The sequence below is a fragment of the Labrus mixtus genome, chromosome 2 (assembly GCF_963584025.1).
Source record: "Labrus mixtus chromosome 2, fLabMix1.1, whole genome shotgun sequence".
Classification (NCBI taxonomy): Eukaryota; Metazoa; Chordata; class Actinopteri; order Labriformes; family Labridae; genus Labrus; species Labrus mixtus.
The window spans coordinates 14,355,213-14,371,345 of record NC_083613.1 but is presented as its reverse complement, the minus strand read 5'-3'; the positions used below and the strand labels follow the sequence as shown (position 1 = coordinate 14,371,345).

Sequence of the window (16,133 nt, the reverse complement as noted above, 5' to 3'; positions counted from 1 at the left end):
AAACATAGAAAAAAGACCCCCCCACTGCACACAGCTCAGGGCTTAAAGTGACAGAAGGAAATCTACATCATATCTGGATGTTGTGAACTTTTGAGTCTCACAATTCAACTTCAAGCACTGAGTGATAAAGCAGACAGACTGCTCCAACTTCAAAGTCTTTTCAGAGGATGTTTAAAGAAATATTTAATAGCGTTCAAATTCTTTCAAGCTGCTGCTGCACGACTCAGATCCCTCTAATCTCCACTGAGCTGTCAGTGGTTGTGTTTTCATCCTGTGCTTGATTCCTGTCTGTTTTTGAACACAATTTGAAGCCCTTTTTCTTAACTTAATGAGAGTTCACTTGAGATGCCTTTATGTACACACGTTGTGTTGTGTTTTTGTACACAGACGACATTACCGTCCTCCTTGTGTTTTGATTGAAACATTTCGTTTCAGTTATCTAACAGTCCTGTAGGCTATATGTTGATGTAGATCTGATGTTTTCTTCCCTCCAGCAGCGGCTCACAGCGCTGCCTCTCATTGGCTTGGCTCCAGCTGTGGAAGGTGTGGTCTGGATGATCGATAGTGCATCTTTTATTAAACAGTGCAGTTTAATGTTACATGGGAAACAGTAAGGGAGGCGTTTCAATGATTAAGATGAAGTTGCTTTAAATGTAGGAGAACATTGTGAACGGTCAAGGAATGCTTTTGCATATTTGTCCACCTGTAGCACAGTTTAAGATACGTCCACTCGATTCAGAGGAGCCGAACAAATGCAGCGATTTTGTCAATCTGAGAAACTTGTTTGGAACTCGGACTCGTTTTAAGGAGGAAGGGGACTCAAGGGTCGAGACTTGGTTTGAAGAGACGGAAAACCCGCGAGACGCGCGCGCTTCCTCGGACCGCGGTGATGCTTTGCTCCATGCGCTCCCCGCCTTGTGCGTAAGCTGCTGTGGAGGATTACACACATTATGAGCCGCCATGGCATGGTGTGACCGAGGGGTTCAGACTCTGCTAGCCGTCGTGGGGGCCTTCGCCGCCTTCAGTCTCATGACCATCGCCATCGGCACCGACTACTGGCTTTACTCCCGGGCGTACATATGCAACGCCACGAATGTCACCGCGGACGACAACCAGGTGCAAACCAAGAAAGTGAAAGGCGACCTGACGCACTCCGGGCTGTGGAGGATCTGCTGCATCGAAGGTAAGTCAAAGAAGTGTATGACCTTTATCCAATAAACTTTTTGTTTTTGATAACAAACCGTGTTTAATGGAACAGCTGAGCATGTTGTCCAGCGACACTGTACCACCAGCTGTTTTCCTACAGATGTTCTAATAATTTTATAGAGAGGTTAAACTGTTAAACTTGTAAGGTAAAAAATCTCCCTTCATGTTTTATCAGAGAAATAAAACTGGATTTTTAACGATTGCACCTGTTTGGAACTGAGGAACGGTACTTTGGACACATATGACACATTTCTGTGTGGTGTGACGACGCACCGAAAATGTGAATCGCACGATGGGTGCAGAGTGGTCATTTTCATTTAGCTTTGAAAAAGTTAGATTGACGTGACAGTAATGTGGGGGGAAGGAGGGAGGCTGCTGCTTGTTGCGCGCAAAGGCGGTGTTGTCCGTGCGTAATGCTTTAACTTTTTAAAATTTTCCCTTTGAAAAATGATCAAATTTGTTACTGGAGAAGGAGATCGATGAGCAGATCAGGACATCCAGTCTTGAAAATGGGATGTTTTACATATTAAGAAGAAGCGTCGCTTTCTGCAGCTGTTTCGTCCTTGCCTCTTATTACGCTTGGCCATGGAATCAGCTGAGACTCATTAAATTATATGAAAACGTCGATTTGCTTTTGGTTAAACTGTCAAATATTTCTCAGCTTCTGCGTGAGGCACGTCTGAGGAGTTTTTGGGTTGGGCTTTGAGTTGCAGCTCGAGTATTGTTTGCACACGTTTGCAAACTATTGCGCGCATTACATTTCTAGAAAAAAAAGTGAAATGAATCACGGTTCATCCTGCGCTTCGTTGATTAACAGGCACAACAACGCGTAGCAGTCAATAAGTGAAGGTGGTCACTAGTGACGTCTTTCCTCAGCCCTGCCTGCTGTGGAACTGTCCACTGCTGCTGGTGCTGAAACCCCCCACGATTAATCATTGTTTTTCTTCGTTCTAACTAAAAAACGAACTGAACAAAACATTATCTTTACACTTACAAGACATCAGACAAAGTGATCAACTGTGACTCACTGTCATCTATAAATAGCAGTTTATAACTTGTTAAATCTTCTGTGAGGAGTTTTTACCAGGTTATGAAATAGACTCTTTATGAGCTACAAAAGATAACAAGATCATCAGCGACATTATTGATGATTTCTCTATGGTTGTTTTAATTGACCTAAACTTGCAGAATCAGCCATTAAAACAAGTGCGGCAAAGATGTTAAATATATGACTGTTAAAATAAAGCAGGACTTGATTTTTGGTTAAAGAGGCACAGGTCGAAATCAGCAGCTTTGTGCAGTGTTCAGCAAGAAGTTCCCCACAGAAAAAAATGTAAATCACGGTAAAATGCTGAATCTCAATAGTTCATCACAATTGATTGCATTTTTATCGCATGTTTGAAATTCCATTATTTTGCATTTGAAAACAGCATTTTTTTATGCTTTTATTTTGTATTTTTATACTGTATAAAGCTAAGGGTATGTTCTTCCTGTTTGGATACTAAACTGCTTTTATTTTGAAAAAAAAAGAAACTTCTGGTAGCTTGAAGGTAACAACATCAACTTAAAGAAACATTTAATAGAAAAGTAAATGAAACAGCTCAAAGGATCGGAAACAAAGGTAAATGTTTGATGTCATAAGGTGGATATGACTTTGGACTCGTCAAACCCTCCCCCCCCCCCCCCCCCACACACACACACACACACACACACACCCGTCCAGGACTCGCACACAAAAATAAGTCAAAAATTGCTGTCAAAAGTCAAAATGAATTGTTTTCTTTGATAAAATCCCAACAGAGTATGTTATTATGAAATGGCTTCAGATGTGCAGGTCTAATTTTGACAACGTCAGAGCAGTCAGTCTTGCGCCTCCTCCATGAGATCTTTGGCACCCCAGGTTGAGAACCAATGGGGATTAAATAACATGTGATTAATGCATTTAAAAATTTAAGTATGCATACATTTCAGAGCTTAATCACATCACAATTAGCGCGTCAACGCTGACAGCCCTAGCATTTACCCGTTAAGCTCAAGAGAATATCTGTTGATGTCTAAAGTTCAAATCAAAGGAAATCCTCCAAAAATATAGTGCTCAAAAAAACATCAGTACTTTGTAAAGATGGCTCTTCTATTTCCTACCTTTCCATGTGTCTTGAAGGCAGCGTCTCTCAGGCGTGTAGAGAGGCTTGACTGGGTTGTGGGGGGAGGGTCAAAGTTAGCAGAGGGAACTCGCCCAGAGGTTTGTCTCATATGCAGATGATTGCAGCAATTACTGAAGTCACACTTCATGCACTTTTGCTCTGCACTCCCACCACTCTCACTGAAATCTTGAAGAAAAAAAAGGGCTTCTATTTATGGCTTTCCTGTTAAGTTAATCAAAAGACATGTTCGCTCTCTCTCTCTCTCTTGTTTCAAAACCCTGGAGAGCGTCATCAGCAGAAGTGAGGTGGAGCGCTCCCCATTCTTAAACATCTGTCGTATTTTCTGCCATCCTGCTCACATTGTAGGAAGTGTGAGAGCTGGAGTGAAAAGTAACACACTTGATCTTTAGGGGATAGAGCATTTTCCATGAGGGCTCCAAGACTATGCAACGACCTGCCCGAGGAGATCAGGTCGGCTCAATCAGTCATCTCTTTTATGTCCCTTCTTAAGACACACTTTTTCCGGCAAGCCTTTCCTGATTTTTGTTGATTTTCAATTGTTACTATTTTCACTTTTTAGAATTCCTTTAAAAGAATTGTATGTATTTTACAGTTCTTTTAAAATGGATTTTATATCTTAAAGTGATTGTTATTCCTTAATTTTGCCTTGTTTATTATTCTATAAATAAAGATTATTATTATTATCTCGTTTTTCTCTCTCACATATCACCAGCGCTTTTGCTTCACTGTTGTCATGGTACACATGTGGCTTTCATTGTCCATTCATTTGACTTTCCAGTGATAATCTCTTCCAGGAACCAAAGAACGAGATGCAGTGGAAACCTGTTCCATTAGGGTCGAATGAGAGGCGTAAATAATGGGTACGCCTGGGGACGTGTTGGCTAACCTTGTAGGAGAAATGAGGCTCATCTCTTTGTGTCAGACAGACATCTGTACGAGACTAGTGTCTTGTAAAACAAGCAGGAGGTTCTCTGGAGGTCAGAGAAGACGGCAAATGAGCATTTAGTGGAAACAATTTCAAGTTGTTCTGCGGAGCAGTCATGCCGAAATACAACAAGAAGTCTCACTTAAGAGAGGCGACCCTAAATGCTGAACATACCGAAGAAGCACTCGAAGATACAACGTGTTTCAAGAAGACATTTGGTCCGACTTCAGCTGGACAAATCCTGCTAATGTGTGCAGTCAAAGTTTTTCTCTTAATCTGATTGTTGAAGCTCTTCCATTTTGAAAGTCTGCTCTCTGCTTTGTGTGTTTGTGTGCATGAGTGTGTTAGCCTGGTGAATGCATTAGTAAGATGTCAAAGGCGTCCTCTGAGAAGCGGAGCTAGAAATGTGATTCTGGGTTGCCGGGGAGGAGGTTGCCATGGTGAAGCTATGCTGAGTAATAAAGGATGGGCTCAGCGCTCTCAGACAGACGGGCTCTGGGGAGCTCCCTCTCTCTCTCTCTCTCCCTCTATCTTCCTCATCGTCATGCCTGTTGGTATCAACTCTCCGACCTTCAGTGTGTTAATACAAATATTTCCACTTCTGTACAATCTCATTAAAGAAAACTTTTCATCACATTTTGTCATCTTTTACTCTTCTCTTTTTTGGGAGTCACTACCGGGAACTCACAAACATTACACTGAAACACTGATCTTATAAATTTAAGATCCACTCACACACCCAGCATGGATGTATTACACAGCGACCGCACCCTCGTATTGATCGAGTGTGCTTGTTGCATTAAAAATGCAAAAGAATCCGAGAGTGGCAAATATTTTGGATAGCGTGAGGCAGAGCAGTGGGGTAATAGAGACACGATGGTGATAAGAGTTGTGAAAACGGAGCATGAGAAGTTGATAGAGACTGAAGGAGTGAGAGGAGATACTCTGGGTCTGCTCAGGACTCAGTTTCATCACTTTATCTCGGCTTTTATTCCACCCTCTTCTCTTCCGCAGCAGTCTCACATGTTAAAGGTCACAGATGATACAAAATACACTTAACAATGTTTCTCTAACTCTAATATGTGTCTCTAGTCCGTCTACAAACCTCTCAATGATGAGAAAAGTTCATCCTCTCCGTCTTTCCCCTGCTCCACTTTTCAGAGAATGTGTGCTCAAACAGGCCGTTTGGAGATTTTCCCTTCATGACATCACAAAGGGCAGTAACCCCTCCCCCAGGTGGGTGACACTCCCACAGCTAGGTGTTTGTTCTGCCCTCTGAGTCTGCCTTCTCACCGTAAACAATAGGACATGGAGGGAGAAAGACCGAGACACCCAAGCCCTTCCAGAGAGGGGGCGTGGTCAGACACAGCTCATTTACATTTAAAGGTACAGACACAGAAACAGCCTGTTCTGAGCAGGGCTGAAATAGAGGGGTTTATAGACATGATCAAATACAGGATCAGAGTGGATTTACAACAGGAAACTTCAAAGACATGTTTTGAGGAGCTCTGAGACTTATTTCAACTGGTTGAAAGATTCATTTTTGGGCTTTTTGTGCCTTTATTTAGAGATGGGACAGTGGATAGAGTCGGAAATCAGAGAGAAAGAGTCAGGAATGACATTCAGGAAAGGAGCCACAGGTTGGAATCGAACCCGGACGCCCACTCCGAGGACTCTGTACACTCTGTACATTGGGCGTGTATTAAAACCGCTGGGCTACACACGCCCTGTAGGCAAACTTTTTTATAAATTTGTGCAATTTAGAAAGCGTGCAGGAGTGTATCTGCAACTTTTTAAATTAAAAACAAGAAATTATCCAATATTGGGTGTCTTAGACTTTTTTTTTTTTGCCATGGGAACAAAGAAGGTATCAATATTGTTGGATTTTTACTTAAATCACATCAAAGCTTGAAAGTCTGTTAATCATAACAAACCTCTACTCCCTACTCAAAGCAGTAACAAGACTGAAGACAAGAAATGACGATGAGTGATGCAGCAAAATCAGCCGTCTGACTTTTTTAATTCAAAGCCTAACCTTTCAATATTCATAACGCTCCGATGTTTTATTCTCTTAAAAGCGGAGGGAAGATTATCTCTGTGAAGACAAGGGACAGGGTCTTTGAATAGAAGGTGCCCGAGGGCCTCGGATCCACAGCAGCCTGCCCTCAAACACACTCTGACATGGTTAGAGGTAAAATACAACAATACAGCTCAGCACTGGTTTGGATATTCTTAACAGAGAAGAGACTAAAATATTCCATAACTCTAAATTAAAGTTTTATACTGACTCAGTAGCAGCAGTAGCTTTTGTGCTTCATGTCTCAATTAAAGCTTGGAAACTCCAGCTCTATTATAAAAGACACAGTATCTTCATTTCCTCATCGCATTTCGTCCCCTGCTCAGTCTGTTTCCCCGTTAGTCACACTCACGCTCGCTGTGCTTTTTGGCTTCTCTGCAGGTATCAACAAAGGGAGTTGTTTTCGAATCAATCACTTTCCGGATGATAACGACTACGACACCGACAGCTCCGAGTACATCTTACGTAAGTCACTGCAACCCCTTCATCTTCTAACAAGCCAACCGACCCTTAATCGCCCCTCTATCTTTTTTTTTTTCCTCTGTCTTCGAGTGGTGATGGAGTTATCACCCCGGCACTTAATGTGTCATGACATCCCCATCCCTCCTCCATAAAAGCCTGATGTCATGACAGTAGTTGAAGCTGGAGAGATGATGAAGTGATACTGTGTGCTGATGAGTAAGAGAGTTTGTCCAGACACATGGCGTTAGCCACCTTAAAGGCAGAATGTGCAACATTTTACACATAAGTGTATCAGCAATCAAGACTCCCTGTGTAAATGTCTCTCTGAGTCATGACTGTCTACAATGAGTGAGAAGCTCGAGTCCTGCTGGCTGTGTTGTTGTCAGAGCCGTGTTTACAAGAACGGGACGGCCGGCTCCTCCCCTTGTGTATAAAAGCTGTTTTAGTCAAGGACTACAGAGAAGAAGAAGAACATACTCACTGATTATTTGAAGGCCATATAAGTGTTTTTAGATCACGGTCATTCCGTTTAAATTTAAATGCAATATGAAGCTACTAGCTAATTAAAGAGCACTAACATTAGCCTGCTAACACAACAAGACAGCTCAAGACCAGGACGATTTTGTCGGTGTTCCAATTTGATAACTCCTTTGTGCAAACATGAGTGGAGAGGGGTTGGAGGTGTGTCGCTGGAGGAGAGTGGAGGCTTCAGTATGGAGGAGGTGTCGTCAAACAGCAGTTTGTTTTTGTTTCATGCTGAAGGGCAATATCTACTGGATCAAAAAGTTACACATTCTTCCTTTAAGAGCACTGCTGCACATCTGACTCAGGTTGTTTGTTGAAGGCAGGTCAGTGTAAATAAGCGGCTACGGTAAAAAAAAACCTGTTGAGATTCTGGTTTATTAGAGTTCAATCTTTCAGTCTGGCTTGAGGTTTGAGATCACTCTACATATCACATTTGGATGCTAGTTTGATGTCAGATGGCGCAGAGCAACTCTACCCACCTTGCTGTTGTCTGTTTTGATCAATTTGGATACACTGATGGAAATTCAATCCTGCTCTCACTCGATTGGTGTCATGGGGAAGCAGGAGTGTCTGCTAATCAGGCCTTAGTATCTGTGGAAGCTTTCATCTGTGAAACCTGAGGCACTTTTTGCTCTCCTTTCACTCTCTTTATTTCCACACTGACGGCAGAGTTACTACATGTGTCAGCAGGCGTGCAATAAACTGTTATTTTAAGAACAGTTTAAGCAGCTCCAAAATGATTTCCATTTTTTTAGTTATGAGTCGTGTCCTGATATCAGCAGCAGCTCTAGGGCTTGGAAATTGTACCGTTGACAAGATGTCGGACAAGCATCTCCTCTGCCGTTGTTGTTGACAAAGCTGAAATCAGAAGCCCTGTCCCTTCTTGATTATGATTGGTCGGTTAAGGAGAAGCGCCCTGTTCCAAAAGTTGGAACTATTTTCAACTCAGGACGGTGAGCGCTAAAAAACATTGAACTACATTTGTTTTGTATTGTTTTGATGCGTTTCTGACTCCGTCTCTCAACAGGTATAGCCCGTGCGTCGAGCCTTTTCCCCATCCTCAGCACCGTCCTGCTGATGTTGGGTGGCCTGTGTGTCGGAGTGGGACGGATCTACAGCAGCAGGAACAACATCCTGCTCAGTGCTGGCATCCTGTTTGTGTTTGCAGGTAGGTGGAGGCTAACTGTTAGATTCAGATATACACACATAAAAAAAACTGGTGAAATCAAATCCACAGGACAGACACTGCTAGGTTGTATGTTTTTACCTTTTTTATCTGTCCTATAATGTTACTTTTTATTCTACAGAAGTTGTACCTTTTGAATTTGGCTTTTCCTTTTTGTTCGTCAATTTGAGCTTTAACACCTTGTTGAGATAAACATTCAGCATTTAGATTTTCCAATTACCTGGAATGCATCAGAACCGATCGACCAAACCCCCCATTCAGCAAACAAGTATTTTAAAAGTGGTTTTCTTCTCCTCTTGAGGACAGACCTGACTACTCTTTGTTTTACTTCTTACATGCCTGCATCAAGATTTTATTTCGGCAAACTTCAGATGTGTTAATAATAGCAATCAAATCACGAGAAGATTGGTTTATTTTTAATTCTGTTTAAACTGCTGAAGTAAGCCGGAGTGAAGCCTCTGTGAAACTTACTATTTACTGTTCAACTCAGACTCACCAGAAATAGATGAACAGGCAAAAAAGCCTTTTTACAGTGGAAATTAACATGTTTACAGTCTGGTATAAAAAAACAATATTCGTCTGATTAGTTATTATCATCATGGGCACACACTGTATGATGCATTTTTTACAACGCATCATTTTCATCATTTTACAACGCATCATTTTTGATCTCAAGAATGAAAAAAAAGTGTTATCCAAAGTTACAGTCGGCGCAAGGCTGACCTGATTGACAGGTGGATGCAACAGTTTGTCATACGGCTTAAAACCAGCCTTAGCTCCAGCTCTCAGCCTGTCATTAGGTTGACTGAAAGACAGGATTTCCAGCATGGAGACCGCCATCAATGAGCCTCCAGATCCCCCTGCAGGCACAGATTGCTGACATCACTCAGGCTCCGTCTATTAATATTTACAGTCTATGGTTGCTTCTCAAGATTCTAATTTGACTGCATGAAAAGTCTTGGCTAAAAGGCGACTATGGCTCGCCTCTGGCAACACTAGAATCAATGAAGAGAGACATATGTGGTCGTTAGAAGCTAGCTGATGGGTTTTTGAGAGTGACACTTTGGTAGTTAAAAGAATTAGACATTTATTAGGTTCTGTTTTGAGGTGATGACATTGGATGAAGCTTTAAGTATAAAGGGATGCAGAGGATGTGTAAACCCAAACTGAATTAGCCTCTCGATGGTAAATAAGCTCTGATGAGAGAATAGTAGTAAAAATGAAATCTGCGCTGTAATCATTAAGGTTTGTATTCTACTTGTGTGCTTAAACATCAGTTTAATTTCCCCTTTAATGATCTCTCTCTGTGCATCTCTCCTTCTCTCACCTTTTCTTCTCATTAGGCCTGAGCAACATCATCGGCATCATCGTATACATCTCCAGCAACGCAGGAGATCCAAGCGACAAGAAAGACGAGGACAAGAAGAGCCAGTACAACTACGGCTGGTCCTTCTACTTCGGCGCCCTCTCCTTCATTGTTGCCGAATCAGTGGGCGTTCTCGCGGTCAACATATACATCGAGAAAAACAAAGAGAAATGCTTCCGAGCCCGACGTGACTTCATCAAAACCACCTCCTCTTCTTCACCATACTCTCGCATCCCGAGTTACCGCTACCGACGGAGGCGCTCACGATCCAGTTCGAGTGACCCGTCCCGCGATCCTTCCCCGGTGGGGATGAAGATCGGAGGAAGTGGCGGAGGAGGAGGAGGGTTTGGGATGGGTTTACCGATGGGGGATATATCCCTGTACGCCCTCAGTAGGGACCCTCTGAAGGGTGCAAGTGGGACAACAGGACCCTACAGTCCAGAGAGAGACTCTGGGTTTTTACAAGTCCACAACTGCTTCCAGAAAGATCTCAAAGACGGTGTGAACAGGAGGACCACTCCGGTATGAGGTTGGGAGGTTTTATTGCTGTGTGGAACAATCAGCTTTGTGGAACTCATTACATATCGTAGAGTTGATGAGAAAGGACAATTCCTCCCCTGAGCTGTTCAGGAAGCGGAGACGCTGTAAAGGTCAGGGCTCAAAATTGTTTTTGTAACGTCCCTGTGTGTCAGAACATTGCCAATCTGTGCTTCAATTCAAGGAGGGTGAAGAGGGAAAACACTTTGTAGCAATATTTGAAGAGTACTCTTAGATTTAATACTCACTGGCTTAAATTTATTCTAAAAATAATGGACTTACTCTGGTATTCTTTGATAAAGTCTACAGACGTCATGATCGATGTAACAATCCTACAAAGTGAACTTCAGATAATGAGGAATCCCCTTCTGAAAACTGTATAGAGAAATGATTTCTTTCTTTCATTCAAAGTCAAAATTATCTCCAGATTTGTTTGCTAAAATGACGTGATTCATGTGATTGTTTTGGTATTATATTGTATTGTATTTGTAACTTAACACACCTGGTGCTAACTTAATCTGACAGTTTTAAATCTTCTCCACTGCCATTTAAATACTTCAACTGTGTCTCAATAACCTCTATCCAGTTTGAATGGGAATCATGTGAAAACTGTATGTCACAGTGTGTAAAATGTGTTGTGGCTCAACCACACGGTCAGCACGTTTACATGCAGAGTTAAATCAAGCGACGGTTACAGCTCATTCAGGCCATTTAATCAGACTACTGTCTTTGCCCCAGTAAACAAGCATCGAGAGGGAATCAATATACTGACAGAAGTATGTCCAACTCAAGCGGCAACTTCCGGTCTTAAAAAATGAAGCCAATGCGGAAGTGCAATATCCTGCAGTTCCTTGAGTGTCCACTAGAGGCTGGCTCCAGGAACATTGGAAGTCACATTGACAACCATTCAAAAAACACGTTTTTACAGCATAAATAAACATGGTTAGAGGTTTAAAACCTGCCTCAGCTCCAGCTCTCAGTGTGTCATTCTAGTCTGTCTAGGGGGCTCTCAATCAAAACAATAACAAAAGATGGCATCGAGATTGGCGGGCAATCATGGGAGTTTTTTTGCTACTCTCCCCCCCGCCACCAGTGAAAGTTTGAGTCAGATTGACTCAATATTTTTTTCTGACTGCATGTAAACGCACTGACTGACACATTTTTGCTATGAAGACGAATTTCTGTAGATATGAACAAATATGAAAAGGCACGTGGTAATATCTGTACATTCCAGTATTCTGTGAGATGTATCAGTGTGAACATTTTTGGTACAGACGGTCTTATTGCTGTCCATACACTCAGGGTTGATGTGTGGATCTACAGTCAGATGTGTAAAGCATGAGGGGGGGGGGGGGGGGGGTTTAATGCTGTGCTTTTTCTTACCTGAGCCAGACAGACTGTTACTGTTATCGTGTGTTAAAAACAACAAGGTGAGATCACGCTGTAAGTGTTGCTGTTGATTAACAAGACATGATTTTACAACATTTGTGTGCAGTTTTTTTAAGGGATATTTGATGACACCACAAAAAACACACATCAGAGAGCTCTTACAGGAGTGATATTTAAAGCAGGGTGATTAACACATCAGAAGCTGATATCCATGCAACCTTTGAAATAAATGGTTAGTCAATTTTAATGAGAAGGGCTTTCACACTTGCAGAAAACTCCTGATATTTCCAGGAGGAGCTGTATGTGTGTACGCAAACAGCCACATTTTTCGCTCGGACTTCACCCGGAGGTTCTCCCGCCAGACCCCTAGTATTTTTTCTGCAGCAAGTCCGAGTGGGCTGATGTGAGAAAGCTGTAGGGTATTCTGCTGAGAAATTCACCTCGAGCCAATGGGAGGGGGGGAGTGATGTTTATATCCTGTGACTGGAGTCAGTGCAGTGACTGCCTGAGACTGCTACAAGTTTTCTGTTCGTCAGTATGTTCTTCTCCGCTCTTTTGTTGAGCAGCTTGTGTGAACAGCCAGGTCAGGACAATATCCAGAGCCGCCCTCCTGAAATTATCTAGATATTTTTAGGAGTGCATGTGTGAAATCGGCTTAAGAGACAAAAAACTCTAATGCAGGTTCAGACTTGGGGTGTGCGAATAAGATGTTTAAACACCCTCGCTAATCACCACTAGAATTACTAGTTAGTTACCCAACCCACCACTAGCTGGGGCTGTAGCTCCTGTTAATAGCTACTGTCGCACTGCTCTACTACCCGGTTGTAAACAGGAACGGTGAACAGATAGCATCTCTAAGGAGCAGAGTGGTTTAGCAGTATTTTGATGTAGAAAACTGAGATAAAGTTGTACGTAGGCTGTGTCAGATTAAACTGGAATATTACCACTCGACTGGAGCAATGTGTAACCAGCACAAGCATGTGGGCGTTAACCTGCAAGGAGGACCGAATGTTGCTGCTGCTAGCATTGCTAACGTTAGCCACACTCTGCAAACCAATTCAATGTTGTTTACCCGCAGATGCTGCGATCCTGTGTTTAGCCTTTATCAAATAAATTATGCTACATTTTGATTGTTTTCTGAGTGTTTTCTTACCTTTGGACTAGTCAACTAAACTGACTTTGAATTTACATTTAGCTGACATTGAAATGTGTAGCTAGGAACAGCCCTAGTTAATACTGTCCTGTTGTTGGATCAGAATTCAAGAACACCTACCCTAAATAATGACTTAATCATTAAAACTCAGCTATGTTTTACAGTTAGCTTCCATTTTGGGCTGGTTTGGGGTTTAATGAAGAATTTAAACTGAGGATTGTTCCAGCTTGCAGCAAGTATTCGAACAATGACGCTGGGTTGATGGGCCTTTTGAGCTCAGCTGTGAAACAGTATGGCAGTCAGGGTGTGAAAGGAAATCCACATCCACATGGCTGAACTAACAGGCTCATCCAGACTGCAGAAAGCTTGTCTCCTTGTCTAGAGCAAAGTGGTGTTTTGGTTTGTGCTTGGAGGGGCTAGTGGACGTTCAGATAACTCATGCTTGGTAGAGTACACACTTCACCGAGCTCCATGTCAGCTTCATGGTTTGTGTCTCAGTTTAATATTTTTAGCTGCAGTTGGAATTGTTTTAATTTGGTTGGTTTTTCTGTAAAGTGTCATGCTGGCTCAACATAGAGCGCCATGTAAAGTTTCTACTAATGTCATTGAGGCGGAGAATGGGGAAGCCTTGAATTTGATGGGACTTGTTTTTATTTTGCATGTGCGTGATGTATCTTTGTCACACCAAACGGATCGGATGACCTTGTTTCCCACTGCAGCTCTGAATTTGAGTCATCTCTGTCACCCCCTCGTCTCTGTCCATCACCCTGGCTGTTAAGCCCTGGGAAATCTGAGTGTTATGGACCCTCACTGGTATTTTCATCCACAATGAAGCCATACACCGCCACCCTTTCCTCCTGAGACGGACCAGTAAAATACCTTCTCTGGTTATTGAGATTAAAATAGCAGACCTCCAGTCAGTCACAGAACATACTTGTTAGCATCGGTGCCTCACGCAGGACAGATAAAGTCTCAAGGTCTAATTTATTAGGCATATTGGGCTAGTGATGTGCAAGCACAAACACATAAAGGGGTCCAATGCTGTGCAGTTTGCTTTTGTTTTGCGATTGAATGTCAAGAGAGAAGCTATCTGCGACTCCATGTAATGTGTTTCGCTGTTTAAGCAAAGCTCTTGGGCCGCTGGTTTGGCTCAGTTGGTGGAGCAGGTGACCCATGTGTGCAGTCAATCAATCTTTATTTGTATAGCACCAATTCATAACAAATGTTTTCTCAAGACACTTTACAAAAGAGTGAGTAAAATACCTTACTCTTTGTTATAGTCCCAACGTTAATCCACCATGAGCATAGCACTTAGCAACATTTAGAAAAGTATCAGCAACAAGGTAAGAGACAAAAACCTTGAACAGTCCTCGAACTCAGACTCATGTTAAACAGCACTCTGACGAAATTGTGTTGAGCTTTGAAAGTGAGGTAGAGGGAGATGCAGGAAGAAGGAGACGGCCAGAGACAAACAGAGCAACAACGAAAAAATGAAGTGTTGGCAGTAACAGCTACAGTAAGTATGAAAGTTAGAGTTACTAATTGTACCACTTCCTGTGCTGTAGAGAGCCTGCTCCAGTGCCAGTTATTAACACTGCATGTGAAAGCATAACTAATGTTCATCACTGAACACTGTAAGGATTTATCAAAGATAACAGCAGGCAACAGCTGCAGAAGTTGATTCCAGCCCCCATCATTCTCATGCACATCCAATCAGTAACTTAAAAATGAAAGTTTTTTTTACTACTTTAAATCAAACGCTGGGGAAAGTAAACTTTTGGTAAATGAGGTTTTCATGCAGCAGAAGTCTGTGACAATAAAAACACATGGCCTAGCAGCAGGCGGAGGCTGCTGTAGTTATGTAACATCTTTACAAACGTGGGAAAAGCAGAATTTCATTAGAGTAGCCACATGTTGTTCTCGTTCAAAAAGCTGTGCAAAAAAAAAAGTCAACCACAGAACATCCAAAAGCCTGCATCCTACAGTTAATCATCTCAGTGACCAAGATTAAAGTTTTACTGCTTCATTGATCATTCATGTTGAATTGAACATCATACATCAATGCCAATTAAGCATGTAAGGGGGTGGGTTTATTAGACTAAGACTTGTAAAATTTATCCCAGAGGGCTATTCAGTTCCACAGTCTACCCAGACCATGAACAGCTGGGTAGACTGTTTTTGGGTTGCACACTGAGAAGCGTCCCTCTCACACAGGTAGACAGGTGATGTCCACGAGACATTGAAAAATAGCTTGACAAGTTGTATCCAAACTGTCTTGAACAGTAAGCCTTTATAGATTAATAACAGATTATTACAACAGAAGAAGATTTTCAGATTTTCAGAAGGAAATTAGTTAAAAAGCCAGTAATAAAAACGACCAGTGTTTGGCACCTGCCTGTCCAACAGAAAGCTGACCAACTATGAGTCTCCAAGCTTTATCCTATTGGCGTTTCACCTCATTATGATTATATTTTCTCCTCTGTGAGTGTACCATTAAGTCTGTGTCATACAACTTTATCTCCATTTTCTACATCAAAATACTCTTAAGCCGCTCTGCTCCTTAAAGATACTATCTGTTGACTGTGCCTGTTTACATCGAGGTAGTGGAGCAGTGCCTGTTTTAATCGTGTCCAATTGCTGAATTGTATCCACTCCCTTTCCCAAAATCATGCGTCCTGTCATTGGCCGTGGGAATCACACCAGTTTCCCACCCAGAAACATCCAGAGTCAACCAAAATCCAGTCAGAGGACAGCGTCTCCGCAGACACAGTCACCACCTCACACATATGGAGGCCAAATAACTGATGATTGAGCAGCTTTGCTTTTGTAAGTCTGTATTTTATTTTTTAGGAAAAAACTTCAGACTCTACCTTTAACTTGCCTGGGAATAATTGTCCATCTGAAATAGTTCCATTACTCACAGGCTGGGGCATGAATTGTTATGTGATCCTGTACTTTTTTATTCTCACACTGGTGACACCCACCCATCTGCAGAGCCCGATTAATTTAGTTTTTAATTGGCATAACCATTACATTCTGAATTCCCTATCTGTGAACAGATAAATCACATACTCTCAAACTTTATAACAGATTGGTTTATGTTCAAGTAATGACTAGCCTCCTGTTCTCTGTGGTTAGAAAC

At 42.1% G+C, this 16,133-nt stretch overlaps 1 protein-coding gene across 1 annotated transcript; it reads left to right on the top strand.

Moving 5' to 3' along the window:
- The first annotated feature begins 568 nt into the window (after positions 1-568).
- Positions 569-10,747, top strand: LOC132994451 (voltage-dependent calcium channel gamma-4 subunit-like). Its single transcript, XM_061064808.1, has 4 exons — positions 569-1,183; positions 6,755-6,838; positions 8,388-8,528; positions 9,890-10,747. The coding sequence occupies exons 1-4, from the start codon at positions 961-963 to the stop codon at positions 10,438-10,440; spliced, it is 999 nt and encodes a 332-aa protein (XP_060920791.1). The 5' UTR covers positions 569-960; the 3' UTR covers positions 10,441-10,747.
- Positions 10,748-16,133: the final 5,386 nt, after the last annotated feature.